Consider the following 23,415-nt stretch of genomic DNA (forward strand, 5'->3'; position numbering starts at 1 on the left):
CCAAAATAGCAAAATGACAATATTAAAAATCAAACATGGAAAACCAGGTGATTCCAAATTACAAAGAGATTTCTAGTTTCACAAAATGATGGCTATAGAGTTCAGGCAAGCTGAAGAACATTTCTTGTAGCTCCTGTTTCCTTCACAACATTATTCGAAATGTAGCCTAAGGCACTTCTGATAGTTCTTTCCAGATAAGGTATTTGGTGTGCAGAAATGTTCTTTATTAGAATAGAATATTCTAATGTTGGTTGTTCACATCTATGCCTCTTAGAGGTGCTATTGTTGTGACTTGATAGCTGCTTCTGACCTTCACATGCATGAAAGGGTAAATTTACAGAATTCTGTGTGGCATTTATCTCTCAAATCTCCCACACTTAAAACTGAAATGCAGATACATCTCTCCAAAGCAGTCTGTATCTGTTAGTTTTGCTACCTTCTTGGACTTTTTCTGATCAATTTCTACAGTATTTCATGAACATAAAAAGCTGAGTATATACAAACGCAGGATTTCCTTTGTCTGATTCCTTACCCCATAGTTTGTTGATAGAATGCTGTTTATGTTTTAATAAAATCTTTCACCTATATTGCTTAACCAATAAAGCTGTATGGCATAACTATATCTCTTGGGCGTTGCTTTTGTTGTGGAAGTAAGAACTGGAAGAACTGCATTCTACTTTTTTAAACCTTTAAAATCCATATACTAATCTTATCTTGGCTTTAATTTATTCTTTTCTTTAAACTGAGTTTTCCTTGTGTAGAGAGAAAGAACATACATAGGAATGTTTGACTTATCACCTGTATCTCAGTCATTATTTTATGCTAAACTTGTTACCTCCTGGTTTTCCTTATCCGTTTATTCCTTAGTTGCCCCATCTCATCTCATCCCAACTTACATGAGATACTCCTTGCAACTGGTTGTTCCACGCAAAGGGACACTTGATTCTATGTGTTTCATTTTCTGCTCTTAAGACCTTAAACAAGTTCTGATATAGTGTCCATTAAAAAGTTGTACCTTCATTTTATAAAATGAACAGTAGTTTCATGGTTCACTTCTACTTTCATTACTACAATTTACCAGCTTTGTATTTCTCACCATGAATTAAGTAGAGATTCTCATTAGCTGTGATATCACTTGATTGTTTTCACAGATTTCTTTTTAAATCTACCTGAACACTAGACATGGCATCATCCACCACAGATTTTGAAACTGATAGTTACATGTCATGAAAATATAAGAATGTATTTCTATATTGTCTGCTCTCTGTTGTTGCTGAATTCACTTAGAGGAGTACATTGTCTAGAAAGCATTGAATATGTGTTTTATGTAACCTTTTCTATTAGGTCATTCAGGATCCTGTTTTGCACCTTTACAGGAGGCAGGTGAGCAGCTAAGCTGCAGAATTGCATGATTAGACAATAGGAAGCTTAAATACACGCAGAAACTCATGCGTATGTGTTGTTCAATGTACAGACTGCTTTGTGTTACCTGCCAGTGTAAGAGTAATGAGCTATGGACAAATTTCTAGGGGCATTTATACATTTATATATTTTAGGTCTTCTCATCGATGCCTTAGCTAAACAAACTATGGCCTTTCAAATGACAGAAAAGTCCAGACATGAGGTAATAGGCTGGTATAAGATAAAATAAGTATTTTATAAAATAATAATCTAATTTTTGAAAAAAGTAGCTTTTCTCTTTGGCAACCCTGCCTGCTACTTGAGTAGTGCCAGCAACAATGTATAATGCAGAACTGAAATGCAGTTCCAGCCTTTAGTTCTGCTTTATGTGCAAGGCTCATTGTTATGATTCAGATATTCCTGTATATTGATGAAATATCTGGAATGATTCTGGAATGATACTGGAGGACTTTAGAAGATTTAGGGATAGACAGACATGGTTCAGACAGACACGTTTTGGTTGCTTTGCAACCTTAAGCATTTCACACTGTAAAACAAATATATATGTTGAAGGAGTAATTTTTCTACTGTTGTCAAAAATCATAGTATTTTACAGCATGCAGTGTGCTGCTTTTACCACTGGGTTGTCTCTCCAGGGAGTTGGTTATATGAGTGTATCACAACATTCAGTACAAATTCTCCACAATGAATGCACATCAATCACGCAAGCATTCCCGGCAGTTCTCTACTTTGCTGCCTGAGACTGTCATGTAGTTAGTCCCTGCTGGTTTGTATGTACTAAATGCCATTAACCCCAAATGGTTACTCTTCTAAATTATTAATGCTTGAGATATATTTGTAATAATTTTGGTGTTATCATAGAGAAGGACAACCATTTGGATTTATAATCTCACTACTGTACTCACTTGAAAAAAATGTCGTGTGCTGAAGTCTAATTTATGGTTCTAATAAAGTATTATTCACCTGTGCTTATGCCAGAAGAACACTGAATTCTTGCCTTGCTATGAGTTTCTTCTTGGTACCACAGAGCACAAATTTAAGTGTCTTTTTACGTGCTGGAGACAGATTTATGGGAAGACAGATGGGTTGCTTTCTTTCAGCCTAAGTAGAGATGCTTTGTAGCTTCTGAGAAGGTTCTCTGTGATCTGTTGTAGTATCCAGTGCCCAATGCTAACTTCTCCTATCTTCAGTCCATTCAATCTACTCAACTTGTTCTTCATGAGAAACATAACCTGAGGGTACTCTGCTGTCATAAAAGATGTTTTTTTCCCTTTCCTGTTGAAGACAAAATCTCAAGAAGTTTAGAATGATTTTGACTGTATGACTTCAACTGGAAATAGTGTTTCAGACGTCAGATGAATTTGAGGCCTTAACCTAGAAAGGGATGTTTTATAGTATGTGCTAAGGTCTGAAGGTGCACTCCTAAGGTAAATGAAAAACTTCTATCAGAGAGTGGGCAAATCAAGTGAATATGTGCCTTCGGTGGTGGAGAGCAAAAGATGCCATCTCTTTGTAAATGGCATATTCAGCCTTGAAACAAAATGGTACAGGGCTTAAGAGAAATTTAAGCAGATTAAAAGATGTTCTAGGTTTAAAAACTCCCACATTCCTGCAACCCATTACATTCTACATGGTTACTGTATCCAGCCTTGTAGAGAACTACTTCAAATGCTGATGTAAAAAATTTGCTTTTAGTAAATTTCTGCTTCAGGATGAACAGTAATTTCAACCCTGTAATTCCAAAAAATGCTTTGCAGAGTAAGTTAAAAGCGATGGCTTCCAAAGGATCAGCAAGTGTAATCACAGAAGACATGCTGAAAGGCCAAGACTCTTTGACAACAGACACAGGACAGGCCGTTCAGCCTGAAGAAATGCCTAGTGCTGCTGGAGCGGAGCACATGGAGAAGGAAGATGATCTCCTGCAACAGGCGGATGATCTCTCTTTCAGCATGGATGAACTAAATGTCACATCATCACCCGAGTCCTCCACTGTTCGTCCAAATCAAGACTATAATTTAGTGAATTCTCTACTGAACCTCACTAAAAGTCCCGTGAGTTGTTTTTTTTGTTCTGTTTAGTGTGATAAAATTAAATAGTTTGAATGCTCTGTGAAGTGGGCAGAGGGAGTGAATATACACATATGTACACACTGTATTTTAAGTATAAAAAGTAAAACAAGGTTTGTTTTGCAGGCAGTTTTCTTTGCAATTCAGATTACAGTAAAAATACTATTCTAGAAAATTGACATTAAGTTTGTTGATGATAATGTGTTTTTTGAGCAACTTGTGTAGGATGCTGCATGTTTCACAGACCAGCTACATAGGATAATCATTAGGTTAAATATACCACAAGAGAATATTTTAAAAACTACTTTCAATTTTACTGACTTACCGAAACTCACTTTTTTTGTAATGGCACTGTGCTATTTCTAGAGGCTTGATTTCTTTTAAAAACAACTGTTGTATGTCTTACCCATCCTCAAATTCATGGTCAGATTCTTTTAGAAAACTTAGAGGAGAGTTAGGTAAGCCTGTTAATTGCTACAGCAGGGTTGAGAGCAGAAAACCGAATCCACTGATGTACCTCGTTATTGTTAAGTGATAGTTTACATTGTCTAATAACTTGGTCTTAAGCTGTCCTACAGCACTAGTTCTTATTAACCTGAAGGTTGCAGTTGCATTCGTAGTATTTGACATGGATTCAGGTGAGGTTCATTTTGTATCACCCTAATTCACTAGAGTTAAGTTCTAACTACTGAAAAGGCAACAGAAATAAATGCATTCACTCACTGTGGGGGAATGGAGAGGTTTTATTTGGGAGGTGTTTGCTTCTTGATTTCAAGTGAGCTTCATTCACCCTCTGATTAATTCTTCCATGCCCTTCTGCCAGGACGGCCGGATAGCAGTGAAGGCCTGTGAAGGCCTCATGCTTTTGGTGAGTTTGCCAGAACCAGCAGCTGCCAAGTGCCTGACTCAAAGCACTTGTTTATGTGAATTGTTGACAGACAGGCTGGCCACCCTCTACAAAGCCCTGCCTCAGTCACTGGATCCCTTAGACATTGAAACAGTGGAGGCAATTAACTGGGGGTAAGAATTTTATTTTTGTTTTTAATATCCAAGGTGACTTTACACCTCTCACTAAAACTAATTTTCTATAGGTAGATAAGATGTATAAAATACTCACACCTCCATGCTAAAGTCTCAAGAGCAGCTGAGATACCAGCTGCAGCATAGTGGTACGACTTCAGGCACCCAATGTACGTGTGATTTCTGACGTGGGGCCAGGTTTGGCTGCCAGTCCCTTGCAGAGATTCCTCAGGGGGCAAGTTTTTCCACTGAATTACATTAGCTGTTTGCAGTGGGGTAGCTGTAATATTGGGTACAGATTATTTTCTTGTTCAGGTGTCAAGGATTTAGGAAACATGAACTTCTCACTGTACACAGTGAGCACTGTAAGCTGCTGCAGGGGGCAGGAAGGGTGTATTTGATAGCAGGTGGTTGGTGCAAAATGTTTGCAGTAAAAAAGAAGAAGGAAAGAGTTACTGCGTAACTCATCAGCATGAAGCAAAAGATACATGCCTGTTATCCTAACTGCTTGCATGTTAGATTCTCAAAACATTTCTCTTCCACATTCTGCCTTCATTATTATGAATTGCTCGTGATCTGTTAGTACTGAGACAAAAAGTAGGTATTTGCCAAATGCCTACCAAAATTTCTGGTGTTTGGCATCTGAAGTTAGAAGGGAAAAAAACTACAACTTTGAATACTGGGATCAATAATTACTGGACTGCTTTACCAAAGAAAATGGTGAATTTGTTATTCCTTAGAGCCTTTAAATTGAGATACATGTTTCTTTCTGAAAGATACAATCTAGTGCAGGTATATACTGTGTGGTTTTGGCGGACTTGATCGAGGTCGCTTACAGAGTAAAGAACAATTGCCTTCATTTTATGGTTCTCTGACTACAGGAGTTATTGATTCTGTTTCTGTGGTCTGTGTTTCCTGGGAGAACAGACTAGGTGATCAGTTTTCCCTTCTGGCTCAAGAAATACTTAAACAAATGAGTTCTTCTGCTGTACATAGCATGCCACTGAAAACCTGTATAGTGATATCACTGCCAGAATAGTAGAAACTAGCAGAAAAGCAATTTTAATGTTCACTTCGTTGCAAGTAGATCATTAATTATTCTGTTAAGTTCAATAAGAAATAAGTCCAAGACTCTTATAAATATTTTTCCCTGTGTTCTCTAGTTTGGATTCCTACAGCCACAAAGAGGATGCATCTGCTTTTCCAGGGAAAAGAGCATTGATTTCGTTTCTTTCATGGTTTGACTACTGTGATCAACTCATCAAGGAAGCACAAAAGGTTTGGAATGTTTACAGATGATGCAAATATATTCAGCAAATAAGTAGTTCCAGTTGTTTCTTAGCTTTTGAGTTTGAGACATACCATTTTCTACTTTTGTTTCAGACTGCTGCTGTTGCTATGGCAAAAGCCGTGCGGGAACGATTTTTCATTGATGTTATGGAACCCCAGCTGATGCAAACGTGAGTAGCATCCTACAAGACACAGCAGAACAGAATCTGAATCAAGTTGATTGTTTTTTCAGCTGAAATCCGCTACATATCTGACATGAAATTTTTTGTTCAGTTCAGAGATCGGCATCCTCACATCAACTGCACTATTGCATCGCATTGTTCGTCAAGTGACTTCAGATGTCCTGCTGCAGGAAATAGTTTATTTTATACTTGGAGAACACAGAGAGCCAGAAACTTTGGCAGACATCAACAGACATCCGTTGCGACACAGATTAATCGAACACTGTGATCATATTTCTGATGAGGTGAGAAGTGATAATGACATAATAATGTCTGCTGGCTGCTTCTGTTTGCGTCGAGTCTGTAAAAACGCCATTGTGAGGTCTTATCATATTTGTGTCAGCTAACATCTTTGCCAAGGAAAAGACTTCTGACTGCCAGCCCTACAAATTCCCTTTTGAAAATGAAAGCCAAGCTGTTTTCTCCAGCTAGTACTTTGTTCCCATTGATAAAGATTCTTTGCTAAATTTGCTTGCCCCCTATGCATATCTAGTTAGACTTGCTCATCTGTAAGACAGAGCAAAATCAATTTCTGTAATTGCATTTTAATTCATGTTTTGTTACATGTTGCATGGCTGTTATTTTTTATGTTGTGCCAATTCTGTCATGTTATCACATAAGGTATAGTTAAAAGCTTACTATTTTTTGTATAAAGTAAGTGTTGTCAGAGAAGATACACAATGCCAGTTAAAACATGATATAATAACTTTAAGCTCTTCACCCACAGTAAAAATTGCTAAAATAATTTACTTCAGTAAAATCCCTCCTCAGGAGCTGCTTGTTTCATTTTTACCATGAAACAACCTCTGCCCTCTACTTTTTCAAATAAAAACCAAGCTTCCCTGAAATACAGATCTATGGCTTCACATACCCATTTTATTCAGGATGCTTATCCGCTCACCCTGTCAGAATGAGTTAACTGCATAAATTAGTTGATTTTTGCAAAGCTAAGCACTCTAAAGCTGTATTTAAAAATTGTCTCTGTATTGCTGAAAGTCAGTCTCCTTTAAAAAGCCTACATAATATTGCCATGTAAAAATCTTACCCTATAGTTCTAGTCGCAATATCCCAGTACTACTTTGTTTTATTCTGGGTATTTATTGCTAACTTTAAGTCCTGTTCTGTGTCTGACTTCCACAATGATAACCATCTTCCAGCATGAATCTGATCGTAATATGGAATGCTAAGTTGTAAGTTACATGGATGTTCTCTGTATTGTTATTTTGGCAGATTTTAGAGCAGTTTTTGTTTTACAGGGAAAAAAAATACATCCACATACTGATTTTCATATGTATGTGAACTCTTTGCCCATGTTTATACCACATTCAGCATAACAATTTAATAATTTTTCTTAGGATTTTTGCTTCCTTTCATAATGTAAATAAGTAATTGCAATGTTCTAGGTTGTACAAAACAGATACAAGGCAAAAAGCATAAGGCAGCGGTGCATCAGTTTATTGAATTTTTACTTTTTATGTTGCAGATCAGCATAATGACTTTACGAATGTTTGAGCACCTTTTGCAAAAACCCAATGAGCACATTCTTTATAATTTGGTTCTGCGAAATTTAGAAGAAAGAAACTATATGGAATACAAGCCTCTCTCTCAAGAAGATAAAGATGTGGTAGAGAATGGGCAGATTGCAGGAGCAGTGTAAGTTTCTTTGAAGGGAATTTTTCACAGCAGCTAACGTGGATCCTTATTTTTAGAACAAAACAGGTTTTTTTCAGTAATTGAAAGAAAAGTGAGTGTAGATAGCACTTTGAGTGCTCTACGTATTAATCCATATCTGTAAAGTGATGCAGAAATTACTATATCAGCAACTTATGGAAATTTTTGGAACAGTAACAGAAGAGCTAAAATTATCAAAAGCCTCTTTCCGGAACAATGGACACTCAAAGGTCTTCATATGTCAGTTTACTTATGCATGTACCTTGCTTAAGTCTATGCATATTTGTATTGTTTTCAGTGAAAGTATTCTTGAAGTCAATCACTTAGGTGTCTTGCTTACATTTATGTTCTTGAATCATTTTTTGATGGAAGAACTTTTCTGGGATACTTTACATAAAATGCTTTTCAATATCCTACGTAAATCTTGTAACTTTTTTTTTAAACTGATGGAGGAGTAAGGACTAGTCACACCAGCTATTTTAGGCACCTTAATTTAGATATTTCTGAGTCATCTGAAATAATCTAATTATTTCCTGGAGTATAACTCTCATGTAAAAAATGGGGGTAAAGAGTTTAAGTGATTTAGTGCAGTGATTTTGTACGGGTCAAAAATGTCTACTCTGTTGGTCAGATCAAGAAGTTATGATTTTTCTTCAAAACAGAGTTTGTTGGGTATTTTTAAAGGTTGGTATTTCTGCATATTAACTAGGTAAAAAGATGTGCATATGAGAGTGTTCTGGAAAGCATCCTTGTTCAGAGAGGAAAAACAGAAAGCATGCCTTTTGACCCAGAGATTTTCCTGCCTTCCATAACGTTCTGTGAATGATCATGTTTTTGTCTAATATAATCTCCCAGAGACCTAGAGGAGGATCCGTTGTTTACTGATCTGTCTCCAGATAACACATTGTCAACTCAAGAGTGGCTCAGTGCTTCTCCACCTGTCAGTCCAGAACATTCAAAAAATGATGGGAAGACTGAAGTTCATAAAATTGTAAATAGGTAAGTTGAAACAAACACTTAAAGAAATCTCTGAATGTGTGGGTGTCTGCACAAACTGTGCAAATTAAATGTACTCTGTAATGGATGTTATTCTGTGCCAGCTGGTAAAATGACTCCACAGAAGGAAATTATGTGGCATTTTATCAGAAAGCCACTCCTGAAAGATTAGAGCTTACAATAAGTAAAAATAATTCAACATAAATGAGAAGAACTTTACAGCTAATAGTCTAGTTGAATACTCAAAATTCATGATGAAAGCCTCATTGATTATAAAACTTTTTCTTTTCAAAAATATTTGCTATACTTAAACTGCTGTTACAGGACTTGACCTTCCTGGAGAAGTCGGGGGAGTCTTGCCATAAACGTTTTAGGGGGAAAAAATCCTCAAACTTCCTGAAGTTCCTTAAACACATATATAAAAGTAAATAATTTGCCATGCTAAAGATAACCTTCTGTTCCCTGAAAATCAAGGGACACCTCTGTCACCTGTAACATACCTTCATGCATGTTAGACATACTGCAAATTGGATATCACAAAGAGGACAGGCTCTGCTCTAAGCAACTTAGTGATGGTAATTCTCTTAGCAACTAATATTAGGACAAATGCTGTTTGCTCTGTTAATGCATGGTAGCAAAGCAGCACTGGTATTTCAGTGCTGACCTATCTACTTACCCAGAAATAATCAAAGGTGTTGGCCAAAGGAAGCAAACAGCCCAAGGACAGTCAGCATAGAATAGCATCGTTGCTTCTTGCCCTCTTTCCCCCAGTACTGCTATATATATAGTTTACGGTGGACATGGTTTGGAGCAAAGACTCAGAGAACACTCTCCTAAATTAACCTTGAGTAAGCTCCATCAGTGAATAGAAAGGTTTTCAGGATTTGCAGTGTTTTGCAAATTTGTATTTTTCCAGATAAGATGAACTCCGTACAAAAAATCAGCTATTACATATTTCTGCACAGAAATCTTACAGGAGCTTCCAGCAGTTCTTGGGGTGTGGGGAAAGCTAAAATTTGGAAACTGGATCTGAAGGCTGAGTTTTATTTTGCTGTCCAGGAATTTTAGGCTTTTATATTTAGTTTTTAAAGTCAGTTCCTCTCTAATAAGATTCAGAATTTCCTGATGTTTCTCAGGTCAGGTACTGGTGAAGTAATAAGGATATACAGTATTTGCATGACATACCTGGGCAAAGGCAATGGCATTTGTAACTGGGACATTTATATGCAAATATTCCTGTATGTTCTTGGATGTTAATTTTTTACCACAACAAACTATGGTAAATAAAACTGGCTGTGCAGTAGGTTAAGAATTTTAACTGTAATTCTTCTTCTGTTTTGGCTCATTCATTCCCCAGGAAATTTTCCATATGCTTTAGGAAGATGGAGTCTGACCTTTAGGAAATACTTGACCTGGTTATGAATATTCCTTTCATCTCCATTCTGTCCGCTAATTCTCAGAGAGTGCTTCCACTGAGGTTTTCACCTGTAGTGCTAGATACAAAAGTTCTGAAGTATATATCTTGCTGTTATGAACAGTAGTTAGAACAGATGTGCTTAAGTAGATATTGTATTTTCTGTTCTTCACGTAAAGTTATGGTAGAATCTGTGAATTAATTGGCCAGACAATTCAGTGCTACAGATGATGAGAAAGTATTGATCTGGTGCTCTGTGGATTACACATACTCATTAATGTACTTTTTTTCTTTTTAGTTTTCTCTGTCTTGTACCTGATGAAGCTAAGTCGTCGTACCATGTGGAGGGTACAGGTTATGATACTTACCTCAGAGATGCGCACAGACAAGTAAGTCAGCGAAGTCTTCCTTAGTCCTTGAGAATTTGAAGTGCTTATGAGAATATACAACTGGTTCTATAAATAGTCCTACTAAATGCATCTTTTAGTAATGGAAGATGGGAAAATTAAATTTTTATTTTCTAATGAAAACTTACCTTTGGAGATCTTTTGATGGGGAATCCATGTTGTATTACTCCAGTGGGAATAATGGATGACATTAAATGCATTAACATTCATATAACAAACACACTGAGAGAAGATCTGAACTGCAGATAGATTCTTAATTTGCTTTTGCATTTATCTGCATTCTCTTGGAGAATTGCCTGCCAAGCTGTTTGAAAGGACTAAAGGGAAATTAAAATGCTGCATAGGAGTTATGCAATCTGGGACTTGAAAAATAAAGGCTCATCACAGGGAATGTGCAGCCTAAGGCATTCAGGTTTGAAGTTGGGAGTTTTGGTAGGTAGGGAAAGCTTTATGATTTACTGTTTTGAAATAAATGAGGGGTTTGTTTTGCAAACATAATCTAAAGTTTCCTTGGTCAGAGGACAATCACTGTTTATTTTCAGCTGTCGTATTGAAGCCCTGTGCCATGTTCTAGAATAGAAAAATTTGTACAAAGTAGAGTAACTGAGAGCACTATATTTAGTAGGTACTTCAAAAATTCCATAACCTCTGTATTATGATATCAGCAGTTTAAGATGGGAAGCTTGGATTTCTGTATTTATTATATTATTTTATCTGTAGTCTCTTCTGAACAGAAAGGGAATAGAAAACAGAGAATGCAGAAACAAAGCTTGATGTAAAATTCCCCTATGTTCTATTCTTTGTGTGCCAGAAAACACATACCATCTTTGTATTTCTTCCATGCCTTGGGAAAAAGAGTGTTCTGGGAGTTATTAGGGAACAGAATTGGTTTCTGTCACTTCCTGACAATGATATGGCTACTCTTAAAATATTTCCCCCCTAAGAATAGCCCTGCCTATTGCTGTTATTACATCCAAATAGCTGTTCTGCTTCCATATTTCTATTCCTGGAAGCCTGCACAAATAGGTAAGCTACATGCAGTGAAGAATTTCTGAGTCTGTTTTGTCTCTCTTTTGCTACTGTTTATTCCTGTGTTCCTTATTTTCACTGCTATAACCTGTGCTCCATTCAGGGTATAATTCCTTGGAAGTGAGACATCAGGCAGCCCACAGAAAATCAGAGGCAGAGGTTGAGAAAGACTGTTATGGGTGATAGGAAACAAAGGGAGGAGGAAGATCTGAAGTACTTACTTCATTTGTATCTCTTGCAACACACGTGCCTCTCCTGTACTGGGAACTAGGGAGCAATATGGATTGGATAGGAAGATAAGCTACACGTAATACAGTGAAAGTGTAGTAACATACTGACAAGAATATATATGAATGCAATTCCTGCTTTAGAAGAACCCTGATCAGGATGTGATTGTTGGCTTTGCTTTGTGTTTTGGCCCCAACTGTTTTAGGAGCTGTGTTCTCCACTCATTGTGGTTTTGAAACTACCCTAATAGCATGACTGTCAAGAAGAAGATGAGGTGCCTGCATAGAAACCAATCATCTTTATTTTAGAATGACTGGTTTGGGGGGGCTTAGATTTTTCATGCAGCTACAGATTATGGTTTTAAGGTGTATGGACAATTAAAAGGAAAGAAATGGTTTCCGTGGAGGTTTGAATCTGTTTTCTTCACTACTTTTCTCTAGTTCCGGGATTATTGTGTCATCTGCTTACGGTGGGAGTGGCCTGGATCTCCCAGATCTTTGGAAAAGTGCAATTTAGAAGCATCATTTTTTGAAGGACACTTCTTGAAAGTCCTGTTTGAAAGAATGGGAAGAATTCTTGATCAGGTAAGGAAAAACAAGTTATGAATTCCATTTCTGTGATACTTTATCACTACTAAAGGGCTGATCTCCAAGGTCCCATGGATTCCCAGTGCTCAGATGTCTAATATAGCATCATATTATTGTGTTATGTCCTATGTCCTTGGTGCAGGTCTCTGTAGATTGCAGAATGTTATAGTGATCAGCATTCTCAACTTAACAAAAGTAGAGAACAAAAACTTGCTTATCTTTGTTACCCACTTTTTTGTGTACCAAATGTTTTCTAGACCAGAAATATATTTAAATTAATAAGTAAGTCAAGAATATCCTTTAAGTAAAAGAAGAAGGTAAGATGGTATCTTAGGAATCCTTCAGTACTAGCATCACTGATTCAGTTCTCATTTTCTAACATTTACACTTAGAAAACATATACTTTTTCAGTAAATAAAATACTGTCCCACTGCTTTCTGCCACATTTCAGTGAACTTCACTCTGAAGTTGTGTTCTGGAAGCAGTTTATGTCACTGTATAAAATGAAAAAAACTTATTGTATCACAGCTAACATTTCCCCTGTTTTTCAGTTAGAAAAAAACTTACCAGTGCATGGAAAGTTTCTGGAAGGTATCCTTTTCCATCTGCAATGTAAAGAAGTTTTTTTTCCTGTTTCATTATCTCCAAATAATAAAAGTATAGCTGCCAAGGGCAAACAAATGAGATATGATCTAACTGGCTTCTTGAAAAGGATGTGTGACATGTCAAGACCCAGATTAGTACAAAGGAATTTAAAGAAAGTGAATTTTCCTCATGTCTGTTTCTGTATTTAGCCAGCCTGCCTGACCTAGTCTTTCTGGGGAGAAGCGAAGGCTCAGGGAGGTGAAAAGGAGGTTGCCCTGTGTGAAAACATAATGTTTCTTTGCCTTCTCTAAACTCTGGACTTTAAGTTAGTCAAGTCAATGTTGCTGCTTTAGATCAAGAAGATAACTTTTCTTGACAGTGAAAATGGGCCCTGAAATTCTAGATTACCCTCCCTGTAATACCAGCTGGAGCTGCTACAGATGCAGTAATACCAGTTTCAGAAGTTTGTACAATTCTTTTCTGTTTTGCATGTGGAGCTATCTACAGAATAAATATTTAGCTGTGGTAGTGACAGGTTTCCTGGTCATAAGCAGGACAAAAGCCATCTGAACACATAAACGCATAGGAAACATGTCAGGAAGCCAGTAGTAGCCTCTAGGTCAGCTCTGTGAGTGTTCAGGGGAGAAGAATGTTAGACAGTACCAACTTTTATAATTCAGAAGTCAGAAAAGAAAGCCAAATACTTCCATTGCTACACTGTGTATTCTCAGGGTTTTGCTTCTAGTAAACATGTTCTGCACACTTCACTAGCTGAAATGGTTACAGATTAGAGTCATGAAGAAAACTGGGCATCATCAGCTCTTAGGAAAAACAAGCCTCATGCATATGAAAACCTTGTCTGAGCAATGACACATAAATTACAAAAAGTAAAGGATCCAAGTTACATTCCCCAAGAAACACCTGAGTGTCAGATACGTATTATTACAACAAAAGTAGCATCTGGCATGGAAGCGCAGTGCCCATTTTGATATACTACCTGTCAGCATGACACACATTTGGGTTAGTCAAGCAAGGTGTTATGATCTGTGGTGTCAAAAATGGTTCTTGACTCCAGAAGAATTAAAATTAATGGCCTGAATCAGACAGTAGGGGTAAATTCTTACTGTATCGTACCAAAACCCTGTCCTAGAAACCAAACTGAAATTCCTAGGGATGTTCATAGTGAAACACATAAATCATATAGAAAACCAAACCAAACCAAAACCTAAAACCACAAAACCTGGGTCCTATTAATGACAAAATTGACATGATGGGTGCTAATGTCCAGACAAAGTGAAAATGTTGAAAAGCCCTTAGTGGGGACATAGTACTACTTACAGATTGTGTTCAATGTCTTTTTTGCTTTGTCACAGTACTGTAGGTAGTTCTTGTGTTTATCAGTAGATATCAGAAAACTTTGCAGAGGTGGTAGGTATCATTAACCTAGTTTCTGACAGAAGATAGCTGAGGCACACAAGTGAAGTAACTTGTTTCAAGGCTGTTCAAATCCAGTACTTCATCTGCTAGACAGTACCTCTTCCCTCCTCTTAATATTATACATTTCTATGGAACTGTTTGCTAAGAATTTTGTAAGAATTTCCTGAACGGCAGATTTTGCTGGTTTGAAACTTTTTAGTTATAGAAAAATTTTTTGGGATGTTATCTGATATAAGGCTGTCTTACTGAGTCTGCTGACATATGGACAGAAATAAAAGCTCTGTGTGAAGAAGCAGCTTTCCTTAATGCTCTCAATTAGTTCAAATCGCAACAGCAATCTGTCTGAACAATGCAGCACGTGTTACTGCTTTGTTTCCTTCTCTTCTTGTGAACACCAGATAATGCTCATGGCTTCAAAGCTTCCTAATGAATTGACTGACTCAGACAGCTCTGAAGACCTTCTCCTACAGTTCAGCTATGTAGGCAGTGGAATGGATTTATGGAAGGAATTTGTGTCTCTGTCTGCAGAGTAACTTTTCCACAATAACTCAAAATGTAGTGATCTCTTTTAACCATAACATCTCTGGTCCAGGGTCTGAAAGCTTCATTTGTTAGAAGATTGAGATGAATCTATTGCTGGAATGTCAAGTACAGAAGTAACTGCCACTGACTGGGAGAAATATGTGCTTTCACTTCAAAAGATCTATAAGATCTTTTGCAATGCAACAGTGTGTGGTAATGAATTCAGGAATAAGGTACCTAAATATTAGTTAGGTCTCCACGTCTAGTCAGTGAAAATTTTATCAGAACAAGCTGAATAGTCCCTGGAGCTGTGAGACTGAAAAGCAAGTAGGTGTCTCTTTTAGTGCGAAGTGAATCACCATCTCAGCTTCCTTGACTGTATTGACTGAAAGCTTGACTCAGTTGCCTGAACTGAAGTATCTGTTGCCATTTTTGTGATGCTGAAGATATTCCCACAAGCTTGTGGTTACAACACAGGTCTTGCAGGATCCATTCTCTGTGGAACCGTCAAGAGACCAGCAGATACTCTTGAGCATCTGAGATGGCACGAGATGTTTTGTGTAGGCAAGTGTATCAAGTGTCAGATCGCTGTTGAGTAGGCTAATGCGAGCTTAGACATGTAGACATATCTAAATATATCTGTCTTAATCTGAAGCTGAATTCTTCCAAATCTTACAGTCTGGGAAAGGGAAGAATCTGTTCTCTGATTCCTCAGTGGGATGCTAACTTGAAAGCGTAAAGATGATAATTTGGGGCCATGAAATCATCCTCTTCTGGATACGATTATGCCACTGAGGATGTTGCTGCCAATATGCAGTCAAAGAGCTTGAATGAAGCAGCGTTACAGGGCTCTGTAATCTAATTCAGGTAAAATCAACAAGGTTAAGTTAAACCATCTGGATGTTGGTAACATCTTCAGACTGGCATAGGGGTATACCAAGGGAATGTATGTCCATGTCTTGTCAGTGTAGTCTGTTCCACCACTGAGTAGATGGAAGGAAATTCCACTGGTTTGCAAATTTTGGGCTGAATTAAAATGTCAGCTTGTTTTCACTGTGATGACAAAATCAAAGATGGAAAAAAAAAAATGTACTTCAAACATAAAGAAGCTATGGTGAAGATACTTGCTTTTATGGAAATGAGTTTCTCACTGGAATGGTAAAATCCTTTAAGCTAGGTACTATTTTTTTCCTAGAAAGTTAGGTACCATTTTTTTCCTTGTAACTGATTAACACCTTCCAGCATCTGACAGTGTTGCCTCTCCCATTTGGTAGATTTGGGGAAAGGAGGTAGAGAAGAAGCTCAGAATTTCATGCTGCTTTCCCAGCCCAGGACTGTCTCGCCTCCTGTAGCATGCTGCCACAAGATGACCAGGCCTTCTGCAATGGTTCTTTCCAAGAAAAAAGACAGTAGAAGAGAAAACCTTTATTAGCCATAGACATGGATTTGCCTCTCTAAAGTTCCTAAGCTTGTACACTTTCCAGTTATCCAGGAGAAGCAAGCAGATGTTTAATCTAGGCTGATACTATGCTATTTGTTTAGCTACTGAGCTGAAGAAATGTTTTACAGAAAGAGGACTAATCCTACAAAAAACAAGTGTGCAAAAGCTTCAAGTGACTGTAGTGATTATACAGATAATAACATCTAATACCTACCTGTCATATTCACATCACTTCTGCTGTGGAAAGCAGAGGGTTTGGGCCTGTCTTCTGATCTAACTTTTTATCTTCATTTATTTATAACCCTGTATATAAGTTTCTAGTAGTTAAATAAACACTGGCTGGATGGAAAGAAGCCATCATGAAAATAACTAATCACTGTGTTTTCATTTTTTTGCAGCCCTATGATGTAAATTTACAAGTTACATCAGTGTTGTCCAAACTGTCCTTGTTTCCCCATCCTCATATACATGAATACCTTTTGGATCCTTATGTAAACCTAGCTTCTGGCTGCAGGTCACTCTTCTCTGTTATTGTCAGGGTGAGTAAACACAGTTAATATTTAATATTTACATATGGCTACACAGCAGTGATATATTTAGTAACTTTGTAGTTACTGCTAGTAGCTGCTGGCTAGTTTAAGTTGACAAATGGCTTCTCACTGAAAGTAGATACTTATAGTCTTGATTTGAGTCAAGATTTTGGATTTTCTACCAAAAACACTGGAAAATATATTTCTGTGTCTGCATGTCTTCAGAATTGTTTGTTTGCTTAGTTTCATTATGTAGATCAAAGCATCCCCTCTGGCAACGATGTTGCTTTACGTTGTTGTCACTTGCTGGCAACATCAGGTAGTGCTGTAAGAACAGACCAAGTACAGGTTTGCACCTGGATGGGAAAGAGGTGGCTTTGATTCACACACAAGCAGAAGACACTCCTGAATACCCTGTGCCTGGATGGGTATCTCTGCTCATCCTCTTTTTTTTTTCTGATGAAGGCTGTTCTTGACAATGGAGTCCTGGATTTATTGAAAGTCCCCTTCCACTCCCTCTCTGATTCCATCTCCTCCTGCCAGACCTGCATCCTAGAAGTGCTGGCTGGGTGCCTGTCACCCCACAGTCTTCTCAGTCAGAGACCGCTTAATAACGCACCAGCTGTTATTAAGCTGGTTGGGAGCCTACTAATGATGCCTGCCCAGTACTAATGGAGGGCTTAGCTCCTTTTTTCCCAGCAGCCCTCCCCATTTCAAAATATAATCTTCACTCTCTCCCTTTGTGCCTTCCCTAAACCCAGGAATTTACTGGTCAATTGCCTGCGTCAGCATTTACTAAGACAAATTAATCGTTGTCATAATTAAAATAAGTGATACCATTTGTGGCAACAGCTAGTAAGGCTCAAGAGTTCCTGTCCTTTTACATCTCTTTCTGCACCCACTGTCCCTTTTTTGGGGCAGTGGAGGTACTCTGCATGTTGTTTTGTGAGCCTGTGAGGATGCTGGGGTGGGTCTGCATCCTGGACACTGAAGGCTGTGGTTTAAGCTTGCTGCTAGGCACTCTACAAAGGTGTTATTTTGTGTGTTGATGGCATTGTGCGTTACAGGTTGTTGGGGACCTCATGGTTAGAATCCAGCGCATCCCAGATTTCACTCCCAAACTTCTGCTGGTCAGAAAACGCCTGCTGGGCTTGGAGCCAGAAGGGCCCATGTGAGTAAATACATTGCACGTTCTCCAAGACCCATGGCTGTTTCTAGTGTGTGCCAGTCCTGATTCTCTGCTTTTTCTTCTTTCTCAGCATTGACCACATGACGTTACTAGAGGGCGTGATTGTGCTGGAAGAATTCTGCAAAGAGCTGGCAGCAATTGCATTTGTGAAGTATCATGCCTCATCTACACCATAAGCAGCCTTGATGAGTAGCCAGGCTGTAAAACCACCTAGCTTGTTTCAGTCAAAAACTATCGACAACACCCAGATCAGAAGAGGTGGTGCCTCCTGGCAGAGTGTCAGTTGACATTTGGCAGAATTGGCAGAGAAGTTACTTTCACCAGATGTTGATGCTGCAAGAGAGAGGGATTCAAATGGACCTTAGAATATGATTGAAGGTGTTCTGGGAGAAACCAATACATAGCATTTCTAGCCACTGTGTGAAGAGCTGCAAAAGCTGCATGAAGAACCACAGACATCAGACCTTGGTTATTCTGTTATAATGACAATGTTTAGAGAGTTGGGTCTTCTGTATGTTCTGGGGCTCACATGCATCAATTCGCTTTTTGTGACCATATTACTTTTAAAAAGCAAATTAATTTTATAACATTTTTATGTTTTGATTCTTTTCAGTTGGATATATGAAAGGAAATCACAACTATAGTTGCAATGTGTATTACTAAAAGTGAACAGGTTCAAAAAATCCACCAATCCATATACAGTCATATGTATTAATGAGGGATCATTTTTGGTTTGGTGAATCTTAAAGACAACTCTGAGCTTGATTCCCTGATGGGTTACTCCAAGACATATATCAGTATAAAATCAATATTAATGGAATTAATCCCAATTCAGCATCACAACCGTAACAAATATATCTGAAGTGTACATGTTTCTAGCATGTTTGTCTCTGTCATTCCAAGTGACTGCTCTTCAAGTCATCTGTGTAACTAGATTTGCTTTAGGTTTTTGCATGTGAACTCTTGTGCTTGACTTATGTCACATTTACAGAGAAGTTAAATATAGGTTGTTAGTAGTTGTTGCTGAAATAGTATTTTTAATTTCTTTTAAAATGGTATTTAGACTGATTTGGTTTAAGAATATTCTGTGCCTTGAAAGTTGGCAGCATAAACATTCTGTCATTTTTAGAAATGTTTTTATTGCTTATCTAACCATAGCAATAGTGCCCAGCAAAAGATTGACTGATGCCAGTTCAGTTAAAGCGTTGATACCATATATAGGACCAAAATTTTTGCCTGCTTTTCATAGTGCTGGGATGCAGAAATGTCTCTCAGTGAATCGTTTTCAGTATGAGTACTATCAGCCAGGGCAGGCATTTGCATTGCGAGCGGAGGGCCACTTGGACTTGAGCAGGCTTTGCTTCTGTTTCTCCAGCGCGATGGCAGCCTGCAGTCAGACAGTTCTTGCTGCTCACTCTGCCGCTCACGCTGGCAGGTTCAGGGGGCTGAGCTTTAACCCTCAAGTCACGCGGAGTGACTTGGGTGCGAGACCTGTCCTGCTCTCTGCAACTGTGCATGGTGTCTCTGTCCCCTCCTGCGAACGCGACAGCATAGGCAGGCAAGGTAGAGTTTAGCTCCTTGTGTTTACATTGTATTGCTTTGTCTTTCCTACTATCCTATTTGCACAGCTAATGCCCATTTCAGATGGACTAATTTACTCAGTGACTAGAATTTTTCTGGATTTACATGACTGTACCTAGAATCAGATTCTGCTCTGAATCCGTGCCTTTGAGGTCTTGTTTTTTTTAATATTCATGCAACTTGGCTGTTGAGAGGCCTTTTAAGTTAGCAGATTAATTAGAACAGTGTCACAGTTAATGGGCTAAATTTATTCCTGTCACAACAATGAAGAGGGTCTTGCTGTAAAAGCTTCCAGTAGAGGTTCAGCTGGAGAGAGCAGTTCTGGAACTGGGGAAGCATTTTGGCAGGTAGAAGCTGTATTCAGTGGCTCCCTATACTGGGAGGCTTTTGTACAAAGTGTTGCATTTATGTGGCAAACAAAAGCATGTTTTATTTCCTCACTTTTTTTTTTTTTCCTGAATTTAGCCCCAAAGTGTTTTCAGGTCAAAGTAGCATAGTAGGATGAAGTTTTAAAAAATGACACTTTTTTCATTTTTGTTCTTTAGAAACATAATGTAGCAAATAATTTTTAGTGATACGTATTGCAGTCAGTCCATATTAGAAGCTTCATTAATGTAATGTACCTGACGCATAGTTTAGAACTTGTAAATGTCTATGCAGTGATGTCTAATACATACATTTGTTATAAATAAGGTGCCAATTCAGTAAAGCAGTTAAACATAAACTTAATTTCAATAATTTTATTTCTACATCACAATATTTTACATAAACGAAGTTAAGCTGTTGAGTACAAATGCTGATGCTTTACTGAATTTGGATCTTTATTGGTTTTGCTTGAGCTTAATTACTTTTTCCTTAAATTTTCTATTTTCATTATTTATTTTTTTAAAGCGTATGTTCCAGAATACTTCTAATGTTCCAATTTCACTGGAAACTGGAAGTGATACTACTACTATAAATGAAAGTGAGAGAAATGTTGAACAAAACTTGCAAGAGCATTCCAAGTAATATAACAATTTATAAAGCCATTCAAGAGATGCCTGATCTCAAATGAAAGCATTAACATCACCTCTTTTGTTGTTGTTGTTCTTTCCACTGATACCTGAGCTCATTACACTGTAAGGAATTGTATCAGTCATCTTCTGGAAGGACTGCTGCAACCTCTGTGGCATTTTAATGCAAAACAGTCTACCGAGCTGCAAACGCAATTCCTTCAAGCTTGTCCATGAGAAAAATAGGTAGATATAACTATAAGCACTCTTAAATTCAGGATCTAATTGTTTGGTCTCCAGCAACATTGGTGATGTCCTTGCAAACCAAATGTTTTTTAGTTGATAAGTTTATGAGATGGATCCATCCTGATGGAAGTGAAGAAATCCTTAAAGTTGCTTTAGCCTATACGGCTTTTGTGAGTGCTGCCTACAAACCCTTAATTACCATACATGATGACAATGACCTTTATTTTTTATAAGTGATGTAATCTTCCTTAAGAGATGGAACTCATTTAATTATTTTTGTGGTGATATTTTTCATGCACTTTTTTTTTTTTAAAAAAGGGGGTTAGAAGTTAGTTCAGGTCCATGTTTTCACCTTTCCGATCTATGCATGTCATTGAGGTGCCCATTTTGTTTCTCTGTGTGTGTGTTTGTATGTGGTTATTTATTACCCAGAGATGGACACCTGAAAAAATACATGGCCTGAAGTTCACAGCATATGCAGATCCTCCAGATGTCAGTGGGAAATGCAAGTGCTTATCACCTTAGAAAGTACGGCCACTGGTATTAGATTGAAATACTTGAGAGGTAATACTAGAGTAATTTTTTATTTCAAAAGGAGATCCAAACCACATTTTAATCTTGATGCACATGTGTGTAAATAGACACATTTTTTACTTTTTTTCCACTTATGGTATGTATTTGATTTAGACTCCGATGTAGAAAATTTTGTAATAAGCCATGTGCTAGCTCTGGTAGAACAAGTTTGTCCTTAGTTTCTCATATGACTGTAATATTCCTGGTATTCAGATCCTGTCTGTGTAATATTCTTACTATGTATTTGTCTGTGCAATATAAAAGCTGTGACTTGATACACAGCTTGAGTCTGGTTGTACATCACCTATGTATATATATACATATATATATATATAAAAGGACCAGAATCCCGAGCTTGCTTACACTACGATTAGTGTAAAGATTGTCACACTTGATTTTACAGGGCACAAGTAATCATGGAATGGCTTTGTAAATGCATGGTAATTTCTAACATGACCTGCTGTGTAATTTCACAGATGACATTTTATTATTGCTATTTGTCTTGCTAAAAGAAATACTAAACCAAATTGCTAGGTAAAATTGAAGGATTACGTAGTAGACTTGGAGCTACATGGAAAATCCCAATCTGATATTGCGTATCATACAGAGTTTCAAACCTTGATCCTCAATACTTCCTGTGCCCTGTAAAATAGTGTAACTATATAAAATATATACTCCTTGTTTTGCCTCCTGCCTTGTTTACATTAAACAGAGGATATTCAGTAAAATTTTTCTATTAAACTTTTGTGTAGGTCACTTACTGGCAGTGTTGCCAAGGTTTCACAAGTGTGGGATTTCCAGTGAGGAATTGTTGAAACAGCTACATTACCAGACATACAATATTAAGTTTTATGAAGGAGGTTGTGATAAATTCCAACTTTTTGTGCTAAAAAATGCATGGAGGATTAAAAGGGATATTCTCAAAATAAATTAATTTCATTGAAGCAACTGCTTCTATTATTACTGAATCCCTAATAGGTTTGGTATGGATGACCTTGAGACAGAAGATGTTTTAACATTTTACATCATGCCTTTGATCCTGAAGTCCTTTCATTTATTACATCTTGAAGTCCTTTCATTTATTTTGAGTCTGTCACTGCAGCATCTTCTGGGATAAATCTGTCTCCTGTACTGTACTGTGCAGCGCTCAGAGTGAATCAGCATACTTTTGCCCATGAAAACTGGAAGCTGAGGGAAACAGCCAGGATGGACTCATCCTGAAAACAGATTAACGTCTGCTCTTCCCGAGAGCCCTAATATCTTCCAAGACTGCAGCTGGTCAAGACCTTGGTTTTCTATTGCGTTTGAGTGCAGAGTGTGTCAGTCACAACATTAGTTTATTGAATTGGGTACAAATGTCATGTACGTGAGTTAGAAGCATTTTTTTCCTTCAGGGGCTCTGAAGAAGGCTTTTAAACATAGTTTTTTTATATATGTTTTTATATATATTTAAAATGGTATTTGTTGGGTATTTTTTCTTAGTATCTCATCTAGTTTTGGTGTCCTTCAAGATTTCATCAGCTTTTTAAAAATCTCACTGTTCTGTAAGTTCCCCTCTGAGGGCTACACTTGGATGTTAAGCTGTTTCTCCTTCTCAGTATTTAACAGCTGCAAGTGCTCTTGCATCTTTAACAAGAAGAGTGCTACAGCAAGATGATACACTTGACAGCTTTTTTTATAGCTCTCAGCATCTTTCCCCCATCCTCCTGGGTCTCAGAGATTGTCATCTCCCACCCCAGATCATTTATTTGCTCTGCCTGCATGAGGCATTTAGAGATTTAGGGACACTTTGCTTCCTCAAGCAGTGAGGAAGTTGTATCAAAATTGCACATTTTGTATCTTCTTGCATTTTTCTCTTACTTTAATATCCTTGAAGTGACTGGATTATTGAAGCACAATAATCTTATAGCACTTGCATTCTGATGCAAGATTTTGGGGCTCTACATCCTATTGGAAAAAAATGAGAGT

The 23,415-nt window shown here is 37.6% G+C and overlaps 1 protein-coding gene across 2 annotated transcripts in view; it reads left to right on the forward strand.

Moving 5' to 3' along the window:
* FHIP2A (FHF complex subunit HOOK interacting protein 2A) overlaps positions 1-22,391 on the forward strand; it is a 36,584-nt gene extending 14,193 nt beyond the window's left edge. The window contains exons 6-18 of one of the 2 annotated variants that reach the window (XM_074831344.1): positions 1,345-1,383; positions 3,180-3,473; positions 4,312-4,508; positions 5,672-5,786; positions 5,892-5,968; positions 6,072-6,264; positions 7,503-7,672; positions 8,546-8,689; positions 10,399-10,489; positions 12,205-12,348; positions 16,735-16,875; positions 17,934-18,037; positions 18,126-22,391. In XM_074831344.1, coding sequence (XP_074687445.1) covers positions 1,345-1,383; positions 3,180-3,473; positions 4,312-4,508; positions 5,672-5,786; positions 5,892-5,968; positions 6,072-6,264; positions 7,503-7,672; positions 8,546-8,689; positions 10,399-10,489; positions 12,205-12,348; positions 16,735-16,875; positions 17,934-18,037; positions 18,126-18,231 — 1,815 coding nt within the window. In that variant the 3' untranslated portion in view covers positions 18,232-22,391. The remainder of the gene's footprint in view (positions 1-1,344; positions 1,384-3,179; positions 3,474-4,311; positions 4,509-5,671; positions 5,787-5,891; positions 5,969-6,071; positions 6,265-7,502; positions 7,673-8,545; positions 8,690-10,398; positions 10,490-12,204; positions 12,349-16,734; positions 16,876-17,933; positions 18,038-18,125) is intronic. The other variant, XM_074831345.1, reaches the window with a different exon arrangement.
* The last annotated feature ends 1,024 nt before the right edge of the window (positions 22,392-23,415 follow it).

Source organism: Strix aluco, chromosome 7, assembly GCF_031877795.1.
Source record: "Strix aluco isolate bStrAlu1 chromosome 7, bStrAlu1.hap1, whole genome shotgun sequence".
In the NCBI taxonomy this organism is placed as follows: domain Eukaryota; kingdom Metazoa; phylum Chordata; class Aves; order Strigiformes; family Strigidae; genus Strix; species Strix aluco.